Source organism: Medicago truncatula, chromosome 3 (genome assembly GCF_003473485.1).
Source record: "Medicago truncatula cultivar Jemalong A17 chromosome 3, MtrunA17r5.0-ANR, whole genome shotgun sequence".
In the NCBI taxonomy this organism is placed as follows: domain Eukaryota; kingdom Viridiplantae; phylum Streptophyta; class Magnoliopsida; order Fabales; family Fabaceae; genus Medicago; species Medicago truncatula.
The window spans coordinates 52,889,939-52,910,782 of record NC_053044.1 but is presented as its reverse complement, the minus strand read 5'-3'; the positions used below and the strand labels follow the sequence as shown (position 1 = coordinate 52,910,782).

The 20,844-nt window shown below is 34.5% G+C and overlaps 3 protein-coding genes across 4 annotated transcripts; 2 read left to right on the top strand and 1 right to left on the bottom strand.

Annotated features, from left to right (window-relative positions):
* Positions 1–748: 748 nt before the first annotated feature.
* On the bottom strand, positions 749–1,753 carry LOC112420282 (uncharacterized). Its single transcript, XM_024779065.1, has one exon. It carries the CDS (start codon positions 1,751–1,753, stop codon positions 749–751), a length of 1,005 nt encoding a protein of 334 aa, XP_024634833.1.
* A 3,526-nt stretch (positions 1,754–5,279) lies between these two features.
* On the top strand, positions 5,280–9,007 carry LOC11431960 (uncharacterized). Of its 2 annotated transcripts, none has more exons than XM_024779940.2 (4): positions 5,280–5,906; positions 5,993–6,145; positions 6,639–7,034; positions 7,874–9,007. In XM_024779940.2, exons 1-4 carry the CDS (start codon positions 5,547–5,549, stop codon positions 8,816–8,818), a joined length of 1,854 nt encoding a protein of 617 aa, XP_024635708.1. In that variant the 5' UTR covers positions 5,280–5,546; the 3' UTR covers positions 8,819–9,007. The 2 variants fall into 2 exon arrangements, with proteins under 2 accessions (XP_024635708.1, XP_003603391.1); XM_003603343.4 differs by having other exon boundaries at positions 5,282–5,906; positions 5,987–6,145.
* A 1,342-nt stretch (positions 9,008–10,349) lies between these two features.
* Positions 10,350–20,181, top strand: LOC11431961 (uncharacterized). The gene is made up of 9 exons (XM_039832114.1): positions 10,350–10,695; positions 11,054–11,826; positions 11,974–12,111; positions 12,200–12,536; positions 15,659–15,724; positions 16,190–16,228; positions 18,554–19,344; positions 19,482–19,619; positions 19,707–20,181. The coding sequence occupies exons 2-9, from the start codon at positions 11,080–11,082 to the stop codon at positions 20,001–20,003; spliced, it is 2,553 nt and encodes an 850-aa protein (XP_039688048.1). The 5' UTR covers positions 10,350–10,695; positions 11,054–11,079; the 3' UTR covers positions 20,004–20,181.
* Positions 20,182–20,844: the final 663 nt, after the last annotated feature.

Genomic DNA, 20,844 nt, shown 5'->3' with positions numbered 1-20,844 from the left:
CTTCTATGACAACCTCATTTTTCTCTCTTTTCATTGGTCAAAAACAATGGAGAGAGAAAAATGAAGAGAGGGAGTAAAAATATAATGTGAATATGAGAGAGAAAGTTGCATCAATGTTGTCAAAAAGTGGTTGTACAAATATCATTTCTCTTAAACAAAACCCTTATAAACAAGATATAATTTACTCTCAATTATACGATGAACAATTGAGACTTGCATCATGCACAAGCTAGTTTCTATTGTTTGATTAATAAATTTCGCCATTTGAAATAAATGATATATAAATTTCGCCAATAGAATTCACCTTAAAGTGGTTGAATTCCCTCAAAACATTACATTCCCTCAAAACATTCCCCCATCCAAACACACTCTTAGGAATTTTTTTTAATAGCAAATTTATTCTCGTCGAGTTAACGCAAGAAGCATTAAGAAAACTCCCGGTGAAAAGGATAAACATACAAAAGAGATGCCGCAAATATACAAAACACCTAAACCCCCACAACACCCCTTACAAAAGAGGCAGGTCTTGAGGCTGACATATACGTGCGGTACAAAAACGCAGGCATACCCCTGCCTCACAACCAAAACCGTAGGAAAAACCCCACCACCAAGCTGCTAACCCACACACCTGAAGCCAACAACAACGCCCCTTACTGGACCATAACAGAAGCGCAAAAAACTACTGCCAAACCACAGGAACAGCTGCTGCCAAACACAGTAAAAACAACACCAAAACAGCTCTAGACAATTACCTCCTGAAAGGGGCTTGGTTAAGACACCATTGTGGGTTCCAACACCACTCAAAATACAAACAAGTTGGAATGTGCATTCTACTCATTGTCCACTTCCACGCCAACACTTTCACCTCCTCCACAATGTCGTCCACCTCAAAGTTATTGTCATTGAAAATTTTGTCATTCCGCGTTTTCCACAACACCCAAATTATTGCTAACCAAATTATCCCCTTGCCATTTTTGATGTTCTTATCTCTTTCTCTTCCAAGCCAACACTCCCAATGAATAAAAAGGTTTGGCGGAGAATTAAAAATTTGATCTAACCACCGCATTAACTTAAGCCAAACCGCACAAGCAACATCGCAATGGAGGAAAAGATGTAATGTGGATTCACCCATCCTATTACACAAACCACAAAAAGGTTGTTCCTCCGGTGCTAGAACATTTCTCAAAACAAGATTTTCCTTGGTAGGGACCCGGTTGAGGAATGCTCTCCAAGCGAAAGCCACCACCTTTGACGGTGCCGGAGACTTCCACAACATCTCGAAAACACCCTTTTCATCCTCCCTCCACGCCACTTCATTAAGGACACTACCCACTAACCTCTTGTATGCCGAGTTCATCGAAAAAACACTGGAATCTTCCAACTTCCACTTCCACTTATCCGGTTGATTATTCAACCTCACCCCTTCGAAGTCCTCCTTAAGGCTCAAAAGCACCTCCTCTTCCCACATGAAAAGATGTCTTTTCCACAAGAATTTCCACTCCGTACCTAACTCCGGCTCCACCCCCACCTCTCCAACCGAGGCCTCCATTTGGGCCGAGATAGAAAAAAGCCTAGGATACTTACTTCGGAAGCTTCTTTCCCCTCTCCAAGTATCACTCCAAAAACTAGAATTGAGGCCATTGCCCATTTTCCGCTCAAGCCCGGAATTAAACCAATTAAGTTCACCAAAATCACCAAGCTTAATTAGCTCCTTCCACGAAAGAGAAGATAATCTCGGCACCCCACTAGACATTCCGTACACCAATCCCCCCACACTAGCGCCATATTTAGCCAACAACACATATTTCTATAACGCATCTTCCCCAACTAGCAACCTCCAACACCATTTAGCCAAAAGACTAACATTCATTACTCGGATATCATTCACCCTCAAACCCCCATTCCTTTTACTTTGGCAAACCGACTCCCGCTTCAGCCAACAAATCTTCTTACCCCCTTCTAATCCACCCCATAAGAATTCTCTTTGCATCCGCACCATCCTCTTCCAAACTTGCATCGGAAGCTTAAAAAAAGACAAATAAAATATAGGAATAGCATTAAGCACCGAATTCAAAAGAACAATTCTACCTCCAAAACTAATATACTTGTGTCCCCACAAATTCAACTTTCCACTTATACTCTCCACCAACGGCTCCCAAGTTGACAAACTATTGGGATTAGCACCTACCGGAAGGCCCAAGTACTTGAAAGGAATACACCCCTCACTACAATTCAAAAAATTACAAGCCATTGCCATAAAATCACTAGGGACATTAACCCCTATCAACTAGCTCTTATAGAAATTAATCTTTAGACCCGACACCATCTCGAAACCTCTAAGAACGGATTTCATCGCCCAAAGATTGTTCACCATAGGTTTCCCAATGCAAAGAGTATCATCGGCATATTGTAAGTGTGACACCATTAACCCATTACCATCGAAAGTGAAGCCCTCAAACAAATTACGCTCCACCGCATTTCTCATCAACCCACTAAAACCTTCCGCCACCAACAAAAACAAAAACGGAGCTAATGGATCCCCTTGTTTAAGACCCCGTTGTATACTAATTTCCTCCGTTGGAGACCCATTAACAAGAATAGACATACTTCCTCCACACACATAAGCCTTCATCCAATTCACCCACTTCTCACACATACCCACCCTTCTCATCATATACACCAAAAAGCCCCAATCGACTGAATCATAAGCCTTCTCAAAGTCCAACTTAAAAATAAGACACTCTTTGTTCGCTTTCTTCGCATAATACACCAATTCATTAATCACCAACACTCCATCCACCAAGTGTCTACCCTTAAGGAACGCCAATTGAGAAGGAAAATAATAGAATTCATCACACAAGCTAACCTTCTTGCCAAAACCTTAGCTAGTAATTTGTAAAGACATCCTAGCAAAGATATTGGCCAAAAATCCTTCAACTCCAACAGGGATGACACTTTAGGAATTAAAGTCACAAAAAAAAACCAACAAACTTTTCGGCAAGACCTCATTAGCATAAAATTGATCGAACATGATTCTAACCTCATCTTTTATCAAGTACCAAAATTCTTTAATAAAAGCAAAATTAAAAGCATCCGGACCCGGGCTTTTACCACCATCACTATCTCTCACCACCGCCTCCATTTCCAATAAGGAGAAAGGAGCCACCAAAAAAGCATTGTCGGCCTCACTTAGATTATCAAACTCCACCCCATCCATCTTCGGTTGATCCCACCTATCCTCCGCTACATGAGATGTGAAATAATTCACCACCTTTCTACGAACCTCAAAAGGGGACACCAACCAACCGTCATTCTCCCTAAGAGCCTTGATGGAGTTTCTACTCTTCCTTAACTTAATGCATTTGTGAAAAAACTTCGAATTTGCATGACTCTCCTTAAGCCATTTAGACCTTGACCTTTGGGCTATCAAAGCATCTTTTGCCTTAAGGATTCTCCACAACTCGACAAACTTCGTTTTCCGAAGATCTACTTCCCAATCAGCCAATATTAATATATCAATGGTTAAAACATCAACTTTTTCATGATGGGAAAAAACTTCACTTTCCCATTTTAAACCCACCAAGACCATATCAATTAAAAAAATTGTAATTAATCCAAACTAATAAAAAAATTATACATAACACAGAATTATTATTGTAAATTTGTTCAATATAATAGGAAATATAAAATCAAGTGGTTGATAAATTTTTACGAATGTCAAATTGATTATAGTAAATATCTCTTATTACTTAAAGTTAACCCGTAAACAATATTTTGTCCTAAATTTATCCTAATTTCTCTGTTTAATTTTACTATATTAACACTATCTCTTCTATTATCTCTTATTACTTAAAGTTAACCCGTAAGCAATATTTTTTCCTAGATTTACCCTAATTTCTCTGCTTAATTTTACTATATTAACCCTATCTCTTCTATTATCGCTTATTACTTAAAGTTAACCCGTAAACAATATTTTTTCCTAGATTTACCCGAATTTCTCTGCTTAATTTTACTATATTAACCCTATCTCTTATATTATCTCTTATCTCTTGTTACTTAAAGTTAACTCGTAAGTAATATTTTGCCATAGATTTGCCCTAATTTATCTTATTAATTTTACTATTTTATCCCTATCTCTTATTAATCTCTTATTAATAAAGCTTAACCCATCTCGCTATTACTTAAAGCTTAACCTGTCTCGCTATTGAGTTTGTCAAATTATGTTCCTAATTTCAATGATAATTGCATTTATAGTTCATTCCAATTAAAAGATCAAAATCTGTGTCGGGTCGATGTCATGTTACAATATCAAGGTCGATATCATGGACATAATATGATATGATACAATACCAATGTCTATGATAATTAATATTATGAATTTAATTAGAACAATTATGACATTTAACTAAACTATTTTGCTACATATTACTATAAAATATTACCTTCAATATGTCCCGCGCGATAGCACAGGTCGATGGTCTAGTTTAAGTTATAAAATTATCAGAGATCAAATGATTAAGGCAAACCCTTAACAAAAAGATTAACACAAAGAAATGCTTAACACCAAACAAATAAATGACTCGCTTGTAATAATATTACAAAAATGAGAATATAACGAAATTTCTTGAGATGAAGTATGATCGATTTCAACCGTCCAACTCCTAAGATTGATTTTAAATTATATTATAATAATTTTTTAATTGAAAAATTAAATTAATTTTTTTTTTGAAGAAGTTAAATTAGCCCATCCAAATTGACACTAGAGGGATTGAACCTGAGACCTTGAGGAGGAGCACACTCCCAAGCCTATACCACTAGGGCAACCCAAATGAGTTAAATTAAATTAAAATTGACTCCAACTCGTAAGATTGATTTTAAATTAAATTAAAATATTTTTTTTATTGAAAAATTAAATTAAAATTGATGTTTGTATAATAATGTTTTTTGAATGAATATATATTTTAAGGACAATGTTAATCAGTGTCCCCGAAGCATTGGTTAAGCAGTTAAAAGAGGTAAGAATTTATTAAAAAATGATGTAATAATTAGTTAGTCAAAATAACAGTTTATATTTTCAAAACAATTTTTCTACATTTAGATTCTTTAACCAATGCCCCGGGACACTGGTTAACAAGACCATATTTTAATTGTTTCTTAAAAAAAAATAAAAATGTAAGCGTGTGCGTATGTGATGGGTGGGGGCCGTAGCGGTCCTCTTACACGGAAATATGGAAAACCAAAAAACTGTGACTGATTCCATTTGAATGCGAGTGTACAAACCATTGCATTCTCTAATTTTTTAATTTTTACTCGTTAGAAAAACAAGAAGAAAAAAACACATAACATAGACTATAAGTTATAAACGCGATCGTAGCAGCGAATAGCCAAAGTAAGATTCATTGGAACGCTTGTCAATTCATTCCTAAATGTTTTTGTACTCATCAAATATATTATTAATCCATGACTTGTTCATCAAATCAAATTTATATAATACTATTACCCTAGCTAGCTTGTGCTAGCAAGAAGAATAAGAAGAAGAAGGAGCCATGGCGATGATGATGAAGAAGTGGTGGTTGGCCTCAAATCAAAGCAACAAGCACACAGTGAAGGTGAACCAATTAAAGCTTGAGTTAGGACTTTTTGGAGTCAACGTGGCCACTACTGTAAATGACAAATTAGCCATTGAAATAACATGGATTAAGAAATGCAATGAAAATTCTTCTTCTTCTTTTTCTTGTATGATTCCCTTTCATCGTACCTTAAAACCACCCTGCAGTCATATCACTCCCTGTCGTAGATTCGTCGCTGCTGGGAAAACTCCTTCTCACGTTTGGGACAATCATGACCTCTGTGCCTTCAACCTTGGTCTCAAAGATATCTGCCATGTCACATTTAATGTCTTATATGTAAGATAGGAACATCTTGTTCTGTTTCTAACTTCATTTTTCTATATAATATTTTGTTTATTTAGTTGATGTGTGTATAGGGACAGGGTGGTGGGGAAGAATCAAAAGGTAAAATGGTGGTGGTCGGAAAAGTTTGTATGACTCTAGCGATGGAGGAGATGAAGACCGAATCCAATGTTCAAAGGAAGCTTCCTATACGGTTGAAGGTCAATGGATTAATCATCGAAGCTACCCTTTTGGTACGCTCCATTGTTTTCTTCATTACTAAAATTAATTATGTAATTTTAATTGCTTTTTATTAATTGGTCAAACCCATTTCACAAGCTCACTTCATTACTATAAATACATTCTTAGGTCATCTCCTATTCGACTTAACACATCACTTCACGACTAATATTATTAGACTTGATTTATGGACATAAATGATATGTGGTCGGATCTTAAGATTTTCCATATATTTATCGGATCAATGGCAGAAAGACTTGTCTTTTGTTTTTCTTTTTAACTATAACATGAATATTTGTAGCTTAAATTCTTAGCAAAACCACCAAGATTTGTGTAGTTTTAAGAGATTTGAGTAATTGCGTTAGTGATTAAATCTTAAATTGTTAATGAAATCATATTAACTCTTTTTATCCACCAAAAATCAATTGTTTGCAAACCAAGGTGGAAACCAACACCCATAAATTAATTAATTAATTTTTAACAAAGGCGAGTAATACTTTATTACAGGTTTGTCTAAGGTTGTTATTGAAGCTTAGGAATAATTCTGATTATGACTCGGCAATAACCTTTGAAAACACGGTAAAGTCAGATAAGAAACTCGGGACTATAGAAAAAGGAAAGTATTTGACATGCTTGATAAAGAAAAAGAATGGGAAGTTTGATGAACATCCATATGAGTCAGATGGGTCCCCTGTGTTTGACTCTGATGAGTCATCGAACGAATCCACAACAAGCGGTGGCAGTTCCAGTAGTAGTAGCAATAGCCCCACAGAGTCAAGAGTTAATTTTCCAAGTTCAGGGATAAAGACAAGTTTGGATAGCAATAGAAGGTTCAAGGGGTGGGACTTTAAGACAGGAACCGCTCAATTAGAAACTTCTACGATCCATCAAACTCCTTTCACGGTATGTCAATTCTAATCTAACACTATATACTCTAATGTACTGTTCATTTGTACTCCAAAGTAGTGAAGGTACTTTTATGGTGCATAAGGAACCTTATGCACCCTGCATAAATTCAGAAATGATTTTAGAGTACAGCTTACAGAAATATATGCTGGGTGCATAATAATTTCCTTATGCACCATAACCGCAGCCAAGAAGTGACTAAGAGCTATTAGTACTTTATAAATAAAAAAAAAAGAAGAAACTATTAGTACTACTTATGTCCTTAAATATTGAATTTTGTAAATAAAATTTTAACTTTATTAATTATGTTTTTTTTTTAATATTTCCATAATTATTATACATCTTTTTTGTAAATACAACTTAAACTCGTAAGTATAATATTATCAAGAGTTGTACATGCACATTCAATGAGATAAGATACGTGAACATAGTTTATAAATGTGACAGTTTCTATCTTATAAATTGGATTTCTTAAAGTTGAGTTAGACGCACTTCAATTTTAATATGGTCTATCAAAGATGTATTGGATAACCCACTATGAACTACTCGAATCACACTCCAAATCAATGTTAGATAGGTTTGAAGGAACGTGTTAATAATCCGATGAGATAATACTTAAACATGTCTTTATAAGCGAGGATAGTACTCACCTTAATAGTTAATTTTGTAAATATTAAGTTAGACATGAGCAAAAAAATTTTAAAAGAAAATATCAATTACTAACAAATTTAATAATATTACTATTTTTTTTTTTTTAAAAAAAATTACTTGATTTAGTTTAGGGGGTTTTAAAAAAGAAGTGCATGACGGAAATTGATGGTCCTCTCATTTTGCAGAAATCAGATGAACTTTCTCTACGATCAAACCTTCAAGGCAATTCAAGTAAATGGGAAATGAAATACATTTTAAGCAGAGATGGCCAATCAAAGCTCAAAACTAATGTGTTTTTTGCTTCCTTTGATCAACGAAGTGAAAAGGCCTCTGGTGAGAGTGCATGCACAGTTTTAGTTGCACTAATATCTCACTGGCTCCATTCAAATCAAGGTATACCAACAAGAACTCAATTTGACAACCTCATCACACAAGGTTCATCTGAATGGAGAAAATTATGCAAAAATGATTACTACTCAAAACATTTTCCAGATAAACATTTTGATTTAGAGACAGTCATTGATGCCAATTTGAGACCTTTAGTTGTTCTGCCTCAGAAATCATACACTGGTTTTTTCTCCCCTGAGAAGTTTCATTGCTTAGAAGGAGCCATGTCTTTTGATGAAATATGGAATGAGATAAACAACATCAACAACAAGAACACGGTGGTTGATTTTGAACCAAGAATTTACATAGTTAGTTGGAATGATCATTTCTTTATTTTGAAGGTAGAGGTTGATGCTTACTATATCATTGATTCATTGGGTGAGAGACTTTTTGAAGGGTGTCAAAGGGCATTTGTGTTGAAGTTTGATGATTCATGTGTGATGTATGGGAAAGTAGATAAAAATGAAGAAGAAGTTAATAAGGATGTGGGTACAAAGAGTAGTTCAAGAGGTGAGGAAAGTTTTGAAATAGTTTGTCGTGGAAAAGAGTGTTGTAAAGAGTTTATCAAAAGATTTCTTGCTGCAATATCCGTAAGACAACTTGAGAAAGAGGAGAAGAAATGGAGTGTTTCAAATCCTTATCTTCACCGGCAATTGCAGATTGATTTTCATTTTAGCTCTCCATTATCATTTTCAACATCTTCTATGTTGTATTTCTTAACAAATGAACATCTAGAGGCCTAACCACTGGACTAGGAAGGAAAAACTCAGTCACACATTTAAGGAATTTTGACCGTTGGATGAAGATTGAATAACTTGTATTACGACTTTATAAAATAATCTCTAAACTATGTTTTGGAATTTTAATATTGTCCAATTTTAATATTGTGAGAGTTTTTCTTTTAAATTAAGTTTAAGATTTTTCACTTACTATATAATTGTCCTTAACTTTTGTAACTTAATAAATGTTGATAGAAGTGTATTTCTTTTTGAGGCAAATTTATAGAAGTTTATGAAAAGCCAAATCTTGAGATGCATTAATTTTAATTTTATCAAAAGCCAAATACTATTGTTCAGGAAAAAAAAATATTATTAAAGATTCACAATAGAATTTATGCATCATAACATGTTAATTGTACAATTCTGTGAAGTTAAATTCAAGGCACTTGAGTGTGAGTGAAATGTTTAATCACATGTTTTAATCGCAATTGGTTCATCTACCTCATATTATAAGTTAGGTTTATTAAAAAATATTGTACACTTTATTAAACTATTATTAATTTATATTTTTCTAAAATAAGAGAAAAATAAATTATTCAGAGACACTACAAAATCAAACTACAATATTAAGTGACTTGAAACTACAAAATCAAACTTTCACGGCCAAGTAGATGAGGAGTACCCATTTTCAACATTCTCTTTAACATGTACTCTTTTATAGATTAAAATTTGTGTGGGTCCCATACTTTAGAAATGAGTCTCATATAAAATGGTCAGATCGACGTGGATTACATCCAAGAAAAATGTAAGTGTTGAAAAGAAAAAGTTGCTAGTACTCTTATTAAGTAGAAACATCACATACACTAAACGACTAAACTATAATTTACCCTGTTTCATATACTTCATCCGTCTCATAATAATTGTTCCTTTAACATTTTTTCTCTGTTTCAAAATAGCTGTCACTTTAGAAAATCAATGCACTATTTATATATTTTTTTCTACTATTATACCCTTATTTATTAAATTTCATCAAATTTAACTATTCTACTAACTACAATTAATAAGGGTATTTTGGTAAATAATATTATTTTCGTTGAAATCAACACAATTAATCATTTCGTTAATTATCGTACACAAACATTAAACGACTAATAGTTTGAGATAGATGGAGTAAATTAGAAGAATTACTCATTGAAAAAAAAAAAAATGTTAACTCGTGCCTTTAAGACACAAATTAATGATTCAAATATAAAAATAAATTATTGGAATGTGTGCATTTTATTTAGTCTTTAACTTTTAAATGCATTGAATACACAATATTTTAAAGAACATTTTTTCTTTTGAGTTTCTTAACATGTGACACAAATTAACACTACCCAAAAAAAATTAATAATAATTATTAAATGTTTAACAAAGAGCTTGACCAAAAAAACGTGTAATAAAGAGAATTCTATAAAAATCAATATTTTCACTCTTTTACTAGTTTTTTGACGCACACTCTTTTGCTATTTAACAAAGAAAACAGAAATTTAGAAATATTTTTCCATGTCATTATAAATGATATCCGTTGCACTACTGCTAGTACTTGATTCTTAAGAAAATTAAGAAGAGAACACTAGATAGTAGAGATATCTGACGCAGATCTCGAGAATTGGGTAGGTAGTACAGTTTTTTTTGTCAAGTCACACAATTTAATTGTGGAGAAGTGGAGTGTCCGGGGTTCGAACCCCGGCTCCTGCATATAATATGCAATATCCCTACCAACTGAGCTATACTCACGGGGATCAGGTAGGTAGTACAGTAAATGGATGCGAAGAAGAGTAATATAATAGGGTTTTCTGAAAGATGAAGAGATTGGAGTTGAAGTAGCAAAAATACAGCATCCTTAACCAACCCACTCAGTAAGTTATATAACTTGTTCTTCTTAATCACTTCATTCTGTGTACTCACCAATTCTCTCTCTCTCTCAACAACATTCATGTTTAATTATTATTAATGGAAAATGTTAGTGGTTAAGATTAATATTTTCTCTTTTTGTATGAGTTTGGATCAAAGACCTCTAACTTAGCTCAATCCAGTTAGATTATTTTTTTTTTTTAGTGACAAATGTTACCAGTTAGTTGTTAGATTTACTATTCATTTTTTGGAATGATAAATATCTAATCTGCTTTTACTTCTGTGCAAAATCTTCCATCACAAATTTTCTGTATTAGTTGTTATGTGCTGAAACATAACATTTTGGTTGTTTGCATTCTGCAGAAAATTCAAGTTTTCTTACATCAGAAATGTCATCAATTGCGGATAACGACGACGATGATAGGATCAGCAATTTACCGGAGACTCTCATCTGTCATATTCTCTCTTTTCTCCCTACCAAACAAGCTGTTGCCACTAGTGTCCTTGCAAAGAGGTGGATACATCTATGGTGCTCAGTTCTCGCTATCAACTTCAGCAACACAGAGCTATATCACCAAGAAGCCTGTTTTCGCTTCAGCGAGTCTGTGTATTCTGTTTTGCTTTCACGTAATTCCATCAAAAGTTTTTGCCTTGGCATTACATATGGTGAGGAGGGCATCATTGGCTTTCCCCATGTCGTCAAATGGGTCAACCATGTTGTACAAAGCGGAGTTGAGACCATTGATCTCCTTGTGGATACTATGTTTGGTGGTGGTCCTAAATTGCCTATTAGCATTCTCAGCTGCAAGACTCTTGTTGTTCTCAAATTTCAGCGTTTCTCTGTGAAGGGCTTTACTTCCATTAGACTTCCCTGCCTCAAAATCCTTCATCTCAGCGAATCTGGGTTTTTTAATATTCAAGATTTCATGTTGCTTTTGACTGGATGTCCAATTCTTGAAGAATTACAAGCACATCATATAGGTTTCAGATCTGAGGATTCTATTACATATCAAGAGCGTAATAGCTCAAGCTTAAGTTTAAGCAAGTTGACCAGAGCAAATATGGTTTGCTTTTATTGTGATTTTCCGTTGAAGGCACTCTGTAATGTGGAGTTTCTCTGCATACAAATAGACGAGGTTTGAATTTTACTATGAATATGTTGCTACGGAAAAACACTAATCGAAAGGAGATGAAAAACCTGATTGGTGTGTATTTTCGATTATGCCTTGTTTTGGTAATTTTCCCTTATTTCTGAGTGTTTGTCTTTCTACATTGTTGTTTAGATGTATCGCCCTCATGACGAGATTCCCATCTTTCATAATTTGGCCCACTTGAAGCTTCTCTCTCTCAACTATAACTGGAAGCTGTTAGTACATGTGTTGTGTCACTGCCCAAAGCTTCAAAAACTTGACCTTAGTGAGGTTTGTTTAGTTTAGGGATTGTATGTGATTTATTATTTCCTAAGATGCCTTTGTGGTTTGTTTAATTTTATTTTATCATTATTAATAGGCCACCGAAGATTGTATGATACCTGATGTCCAGGAAAATTGGGTTGACCCAGAGTTTGTTCCACACTGCATTTCATTAAACCTTAGAACTTGTACTCTTTTGAGGTTCAAAGGCCTGCATGGTGAGCTTCTGATGGCAAAATATATTTTGAAGAATGCAAGAGTTTTGCAAACCATGACAATCACTGGACCTTCGCCTTGTGATTATCTTCTTCCTCCCGGGCCCATGCTACATGTCGATTTTCAGTATATTGAAAGAGAATTATCCTCGTTCCCAAGGGCCTCTGCTACATGTCAACTTTCAATTGAGAATGTCAACTATGAGTTTCTCGAGAATAGTTAAGGTATAAATAACTGGTAGTTTCTCTCTTATGTTTGTCAGTTTGTTAACTTCTACTGTGGCAACTGTTGGGACTGGTGGCTTAAACTGTGAACCGTTATGGTCATGAACTTTATGTCAGTGCAGAAGTTTAGGAAATTTGTTCCTTAAGACTCGCCACCCTGGCAGCCTGTTTCTCTGACTTGTTTATGAATTCAATTAGCTAGATTTATGTCTATCCTTTTTTGGGTGGTTGTATGTTAAATTATGATTTGATGCATAACCTCATGGCTTGAGGGTGAAAGTTGCAAATTAGTGTTTCTCTTTGACACAGAAGTATGGACAAAGCCTAAACAAATAGTTGATTTTTCAAAGGTATCTTTATTTGTCTCTGTTTATTAATTTTTGATTGTCCCCTTGTAGAGGACTTATATCCAAATGATCTTTTTAAAATATTTTAGTTTATTTGACATGGGTCACTTCACTAAGCAGAGCTTTATGGAATTAGTAGTTATAAGGGGTAGTTAACTAGGCAGATAAGCTGTCAAAATTCTACTGCTCCACAAAATGCAATAGATGCATGATCTTTTACTCTTTTTGCAATGGAAGTTTGTAATCTTTGATCCACTTGATAGAGAAATTTAATACCCAGGCATAAGGTAAGCCCATGCCATGCCACGCCACGCCACGCCAAGCCACATGATGTGTCTGTTTAAAGGGTCTAATATCCCAAGAGGTAAGGCCATGGTATTAGCATCCTGGTGGAGGGATTGATTTGTTCTCGTGGTACTGTTAGGACAATGTTTATTCCCTTTACTGTTGACTTTACTATTGGTTGGTTGTGTTCATAATCGATGCTGTCAAAATAGATGTATAGTATATTCTGGTTTGTGATATAATGGTTTGATGAAACAAGTCAATACTAAGGTATTATTTTTCCTGTTTGCGCAGCAGCCAGGCCATAACTTGTGATTTAATTTAATTTTCTTCCTGCCTTGATAAACTGATAAACAGGAAGTCGGTGGTGTTTATCATGAGTTCCACAACTAAAATTTTTATGGTTCTTGGCATTAAAAAGAAAGACATGAAATTTCTACTTGGTTTTTTACTTAACTTTTTTAATGATTTCAGAGAACAGGGAGAAAAATGATTGTGAGATGCAGTGTATTTCATAGTGGAATTTGATTTCATCTGGGCTTAATGGAAGGCTATGTTCCAGTGGTGCTATGTTCAAGTAGTGTTTATTTTTCTCGTATTAATAGTGTAGGGAAGTATGGAAGTAAGTAATGTTTATTTTTTGTTGAGAGAATAGTTTGGGATATATGTATATGCACGACGATGCCCTCTCAAGTTCTGTGTATGTAGTGCATTGTTTGACGTTTGTTATATGAGAAGTAAGCTGGCAACTAATGTTATGAACGTATGTATGAAGAGGGGATGAAGTGAAAATGAACTCCAGATAGATTTTGCAACATGCTTGATGTTTTTTTAGATTTTATCTTGTACAAGTAAGAACAACCCATTACTTGTTGAAATTAAAACCATGTTGCACTTATTAGGAAATGGATATGCTGTCATGAATGTGGTGTTATTTATACATGAGTTTATTCATATATTTTTTAATATCTTATGTTTAAATGGAGACTTCAAGGCAGTTTCACGTAACTTCTAAAATCTGAATGATTAGAAAACACGATTAAGTCCCCATGAGTTTAGCTCAATTGGCAGGGACATTGCATAATTTATGCAGGGGCCGGAGTTCGAACCCCGGACACCCCACTTCTCCACATTTAAATGTGTGAGCTCTAGCCACTAGGCTACTAGACAAAAAAAAAGAAAACACGATTAAGCTTTTTAATAGGGAAGTTTACGTAGTTAATCATGTTTCAGTAGGAGTGAATAGTGTATATATATTTATAGAATTATATTGCAGTTTTGATTATTAATGATATACATAAATTTTTTTGGTAGACAGACGAAATGGTAATGCCATTATAAACTCACACATAAGTGGAGGTACCGGGGTTCGAACTCCAGTCATTACATCATGCCTAACAATTTCGACATTTTATCAGTTGAAATTTTGACATTTTGTCAATTGAGCTAAGACTTCTGGATAATGATATACATAACTACTCTTGTAAAAAAACATAACTACTCTTGTAAAAAAACACAATCGAACTTATACATGTTTGAAGTTTAATAATATTGTATTTAAATGATAACACATTAAAATCGTTCAAAAATAATACATTCAGCCCTCAAATGAGATCATTCCACGCACTCTTCTTTAGGTAGTTCTGCAAAGAGGTGAGTTAAATTTTGTGATAGTTTGTGTAATTTTATAAAATCATTACTGGTAAAACGTTGTCTGACCAGTCAATACTAAAGAAAAAACGTATTTAATGAGTAACTCTTACTAAGCAAGTAATGGTCCAGACTCTAAACTATTTAAGATTATATAATCCAAACTATTCACAAAATTGTTCAGTTTATATAATCTAAATTGTTTCAAGACCTTGTTAAATTCGTTCATTATAGGGTGAGGGGTATTCAGATTATATAATCTGAACTAGTTCAAAACAAGATTTTTTGTGGTCCACATTGCACCATCAGTCTATGAGGTCAACAATGCACAACAAAGAACTATGAAATATCATCCGGCAGATCTGAACACCAAGAGGTTGTTTTGAATTTGATCTCATTGCCCTGACAATAGAAATATGTCAGTTGACAAGACATCATGATCAAGCTCAAAAAGACCTCTTAGATTACCTTCCTTTCATCACCACTTCTCTTATTATGTTGTTTTACGTTGTTGAATTATGTCGTTTACTTTTTTCCGTGTTATTCACCATGAAAAGCCTCCAAAGATGAAGGTTAAATACAGTTTGGGACAATTTAGATTATACAAACTGAAATTTTTAAGAGCTATTTGACATATATAATATGAATATGGACGATGATGTTACACCAAAGGTTTAGACGGTTTGCGGTGTGTTAAATGAGTTTAAAATTGTTAACATGTTTCCTTGGACATTTTATCGCTATAAATAGCTTTGTATCCTTCAACCTTTTCATTCATTCTTCACTTATCATCTATTCATTTTTTTTATAGTTTTGAGTGGTTTATGATATCAGGGTCACTATTGCCCATTCATACAATCCCTGCAATTGCTTTGCAGTTTATGTGGATATTGTACGATGGTTAGCAGAGACATTTGATATCAATCAGTTGTGATGTCTTGCAATTATGGGAATATAAGGTTTCAGCTTATATAATCCGAAATATGGTTCAAATTATATTTGCTGAGCAAAGGGTAATTTTAAAAAGAAAAATATGGTGCATGAGTAACGCATAGGGTGGGAAAATAATAGCCTTTTATATTTATGCTTCATTCGATTGTTGTCCTGGACTGGCTATAGGCCCAACCCACAAGATAGTACTTCATTTATAAGGTAATGACCAACGGTGTCAAGCCCAATATTCTATCTTATGCATATATAAAGAACACACCAAGAATAACCGAGGTATGTCTATTCATCCACACAAAACCTCTCACCCTTCTTATTAACATGCTGACTTGAGCGTTGAAGTGTCTTTTGTAGGTACACCCCCTTCGTTCTATCATTGACGAATCTTATTCCATGGATTACAGTGAATCCTTCAAGAACGGAACACTTTCTCAGAATCCTTAATTAAAGAGGAAGGTGAGTATAAATAACTTGTGCTTAATCACTCTTTCATTCTTGCATAATCTTCCTTTTTCATCCTTTTCAAGGGTTCTCTTTGTTGTTTATGTTTTTGTCTGCTTTGTACTGTTTTTTTGGATAGATTTTATGCCTCAGGGTTTGGGTTTTATGACAAGATTTTCAACGAGCCAGATCTAGAGTTCCCTTGGTTATTCTAGCTTAGGTTTTGATCTCTTGAGTGTTGTAGTTAAAAAAAATCAGCAATTTTCAACCTCTGTTGTCAAAAGCGTTCGCTCCGGACGATATAGGGGTGCAATGCGGGAAATAAAGCCCCCACTCCCAATCACGTCAGTGCGGCACAAACAGGTGATGTGGTGGGAGTGGCCGCTATTGCCAAGATCGTTTGGGAGCGACGTTGGTCATATCGACCTGTAGATCATTTTTCACACTCAAAGTGAAGAAGAAGTGAAAGAAGGAGTGAATATCTCTGTATAAGTACGATGGAGATGATTTTGATTTACATGCATTTGTTTCTGTCACAGACAAGAAAAATGTGCAAAAAAATGGGGAAAGCAAATCGTGAAAAAAGGAAGAAGGTGGATTTATTTTTGTCGCTAACATGCAAATCATTCATAAAGAAATCGGGAAAGCAAATCGTGAAAAAAGGAAGAAGAATGAAGATGGATTCTGAATTTGTGGCGGCCGATGGGAGAGAGAAAGAAACTAGGGTAGATGATTGGATTGGACTAGGTCCAATGACCTAAGCTAACAGATTGGGCCCTCTTGTTGTTACCATTTTTTTTTACTATTACTTTTTCCACCCTGTTGCCTTCTCGCGCGCCCTGCAAAAATTTCATAAATACCTCTGGTCCGGATTACGTAATCCGGACCAGATTGTTAGTGTATCCGGAATATATAATCCGGACAAATACGATATGAATATTTTGTGTCTTTCTTTGATGTCAAGGGTCTCTGTTGATCGTTATACGACCCCCGCATAAGCTGCAATGCAATTGCAGGGGTCGTATGAGCGGCCAACAATGAGCATGACACCACTAACACTCCTAAAATCTACCTAAAAAACTAATTTGTTTTGAAGAAAATGTAAGAAATGAGGGTGAAGAAGAATGAAGGAAAATGTTGAAGATCCAAGCCTTATTATAGGCTAAAACAAGTCATAGGTAATTTGGAAGTCAAGGAAAACTTGTTTTTCATTCAAAACCGTTCAAAAAAACGTATTAAAACTCCACTAACCGGCATAACCTTTGGTGAAATGTCGCCGGCCAAAATGTTACTAAGGGTTTCCGAATTTTATAATCCGGAATGCATGAAGCTATTCCGGATTTTAAAGTCCGAATTGCATCAGACCCTTTTGTTTGGATCGTTTTCGTTGCAAATGCCTTGGAAAAAAATTGAACAAAGGTAGATAACATAAATTGTTGCAATGTGGTCCATATAAAAGAATCCTATGCTGAGGTATTCCAGATTTCGTTTTCCGGAACACACATACGCCCTAGGCAAATCTGGATTTCCTAATCTGGAAATCACATCTTTGGTTATTTTATCGAATAAATGAACATATTTAACGTAAATTAAAACATAGGGCGCGCTAAAAAAGGCATAGGGTGGGAAAAGTAATAGTTTTTTTATTTTATTGTTTTGTTATATGAAATCAATTAATTTAAATAAGGAACTATCAATGGTATTAGTACCAAATATTAATAAAAATATATTTTTCAATCATATTAATAATATATGTTTCATTTATATTATACCTTTCATTTTTGTCCTCGTGAGCTTAACTCAATTGACATGGACATTAGATAATATATGCAGAGATTGTGGTTTAAACCCCGGACACTTTATTCATTCACTTTCAAAAAATGAATTTATAGCCACGAAGCTACACCAAATGCATTATATTTTTAATACTAAAACAATTAATCATCTGTAACTTTTCATACTTTCGTTAGTTTTAGTGTTTGCATGGCTGAAATAGTGTCCATACCGCTCCCCGCTTCTGCTCCGCCCCAACTTTTGGGTTGGCCGCACCTCATTGACAACAAAGTTTTCATCTCATTAAATCGATGGTTTATTTTAATACAATAATTTATCCTTGGTCTAATCTCCTTTTAGTTGATGCGTTTATGTTAACAATTTTGCAGCACTTACGATGACCAGTTTTCTTTATGGTGTAAACATGAATGTGGAGTATGCTATTACTTGTGGTGTTTAAGTTTGATATTTTGCACAACACATTTGCCATTTGGTGTATTACCAATCTTTTTTTTTTTTTTTTGTTGAAGTTGAGACTTGACATTTTGGTTTATTTTTGTTGTGCAGAATTTCAAGTTTTGATACACATGTCAGCAAGAACAAGGAATTATGATGTCATCAGCAGTTTACCAGATGCCGATCTCAGCCATATTCTCTCTTTTCTCCCAACCAAACAGGTTGTTGCCACTAGCGTCCTATCCAAGAGATGGAAGCATCAATGGCGCTCAGTTTTCGATATCAACTTAACCAACAGCATATGCAAAGAATATGGAGAGTATTGCGAGGAAATAACATTGAATACTCAATATGCCCTTGATAGCTTTAACGAGTTTGTGTACTCCATTCTGCTCAAGCTAGATTCCATCAAGAGTTTTCACCTCAAGGTTGGATATGGTAGTTCTTCTCTTGGATCCCGTGGCTTTCCCAGTGTGGTCAAATGGGTTGATCATGTTGTACACCATGGTGTTGAGAGCCTTCGTCTCTTTCCTTTCACTTACAGTGATATGAAATTGCCCGTTAGCATTTTGAACTGCAAAACCCTTGTTGTGCTCGACTTGTTTTCATTTAATGCGAAGGATTTTTCTTCTGTTAGACTCCCCTCCCTCAAAATCCTTCGCTTAGAACTTTGTTCATTTCTAAATGATCGAGATTTAGTGTTGCTTCTGGCTGGATGTCCAATTCTTGAAGATTTGCATACAGAACATTTAAAGTTCTCGCTTAAGGACTCTTTTACCCATCAAGAGGGTGAAACCTTAAGCTTAAGCAAGTTGACTAAAGCAGAAATGCCTTACACTTATTGTCATTTTCCGTTGAAAGCACTTCATAATGTGGAGAAACTGCACATAGAACTAAATAAGGTTTGAAATTTATTATTGCTATATGAATACACTGATGGTGAAATGTGTTGATTTTGTTTTTGCTTTTCTTTTGAAAATGTTGACCTTATTTCTGATGAGTGATGGTATATATTTCTATGTTGTTTACTTGTTTTTAGATGTATCGAAGTTTTGATGAGATTCCTACCTTTCATAATCTGACCAAGTTGAAACTTCACTCTATCAACTCTAATTGGAATTTGTTGGTGCAAGTGCTCAATCATTGCCCTAAGCTTGAAAACCTTGAGCTAGATGAGGTTTGTTAAGTTTAGGGATCATATGTTATTTTATTCTATCTTACATGATTTTATGATTTAATTTATTTTGTCTATATTAATTAATAGGGCTCGACTATTGATAGAAGACTACATGTCCAGAAAAATTGGAAGGACCCAAAATTTGTTCCGCAATGCCTTTCACTACACCTCAAAACTTGCATATTTCAGAATTTCATAGGCCAACAGGGTGAGCTTATGTCAACAATATATATTCTGAAGAATGCAAGAGTTTTGCAAACAATGTCAATCTGTGGTGTTAAAGCTCTCGAAGTTGAAAGAGAATTATCCTTATGCCCAAGGGTCTCTCCTATATGTGAAGTTATACTAAATGCATATAGGTTCTCCCCAGACAGTTCACTTTAATTTGCTTTTATGATGCAGCTGCTAGGTTTGTTGGTTTGTAATGTGAAACCTTGATTGTCATGAAATTTGTGTTGGTGCACAAGTGAAGGAAAAATTATCCCGTAAACTTGTAGACATTTTTTTTATAAACTTGTTTGTTACCGAAATTAAGTCTACAACTTTCCATTTTTTGGTTTATAAATTTGTTGAATCCATTTATCATACTTCAATTAAATTTGTTGACCTTGTGTATGACTTTATCCATTTGTTAGAGGTAAAACAAAGGGGATGATCATGTATAGTCTTAGGATCATTTATAAACTACACATATGCAACTTTGAATTCTATCTCAATAAGATCTTCCATTTGAAAGATCTTTATGTTTTAAAATAGTTTTTTACCCTTGGTTAGCTCATCGGTCCACAGCTCTGTTTTTTGAGTTCAAGAAAATACACTCTATATTGTTCGTTGATACGAGAGAAACCATAAGATAATCCTTCATCATAATAAATAATATCAAGTAAAGCTTATCAGAATACTAATCCTTTGCTTTCTTATGAATCAGTAGGTATCTAATGAGCTCGATCCAGTATATGTTAATTGTTATTAGCAATATAATATAGATCGGAAAGCTTAGTTGGAACCCGTCAGTGTTAGTGCACTTGTCAGGATTGGGTACATTGAGGATGACATGGCATCATTTAATAACATGGTGCATGTTTACTGTCTTCAGTGTAGCTTCATTAGAAAAGTTAATTGAAGAACTTCATAGTTGAATTTCTCTAGTGATTTAATAGCATGTTTTTCATGTTCGAAATGATTTTGGATTTTATAATCTGAAAAAGTCAAAACCCGCGTAAGA

Bases quoted from the DNA above. Each gene is read 5' to 3' on its own strand.
- LOC11431960 (XM_003603343.4), top strand. From the start codon at position 5,547: ATGGCGATGATGATGAAGAAGTGGTGGTTGGCCTCAAATCAAAGCAAC. The intron at 5,907-5,986 runs GTAAGATAGGAA...ATGTGTGTATAG, and splicing joins TCACATTTAATGTCTTATAT to GGACAGGGTGGTGGGGAAGA. The intron at 6,146-6,638 runs GTACGCTCCATT...ACTTTATTACAG, and splicing joins TCATCGAAGCTACCCTTTTG to GTTTGTCTAAGGTTGTTATT.
- LOC11431961 (XM_039832114.1), top strand. From the start codon at position 11,080: ATGTCATCAATTGCGGATAACGACGACGATGATAGGATCAGCAATTTA. The intron at 12,112-12,199 runs GTTTGTTTAGTT...CATTATTAATAG, and splicing joins AAAAACTTGACCTTAGTGAG to GCCACCGAAGATTGTATGAT. The intron at 12,537-15,658 runs GTTAAGGTATAA...TTATGATATCAG, and splicing joins CTATGAGTTTCTCGAGAATA to GGTCACTATTGCCCATTCAT.
- LOC112420282 (XM_024779065.1), bottom strand. From the start codon at position 1,753: ATGTCTAGTGGGGTGCCGAGATTATCTTCTCTTTCGTGGAAGGAGCTA.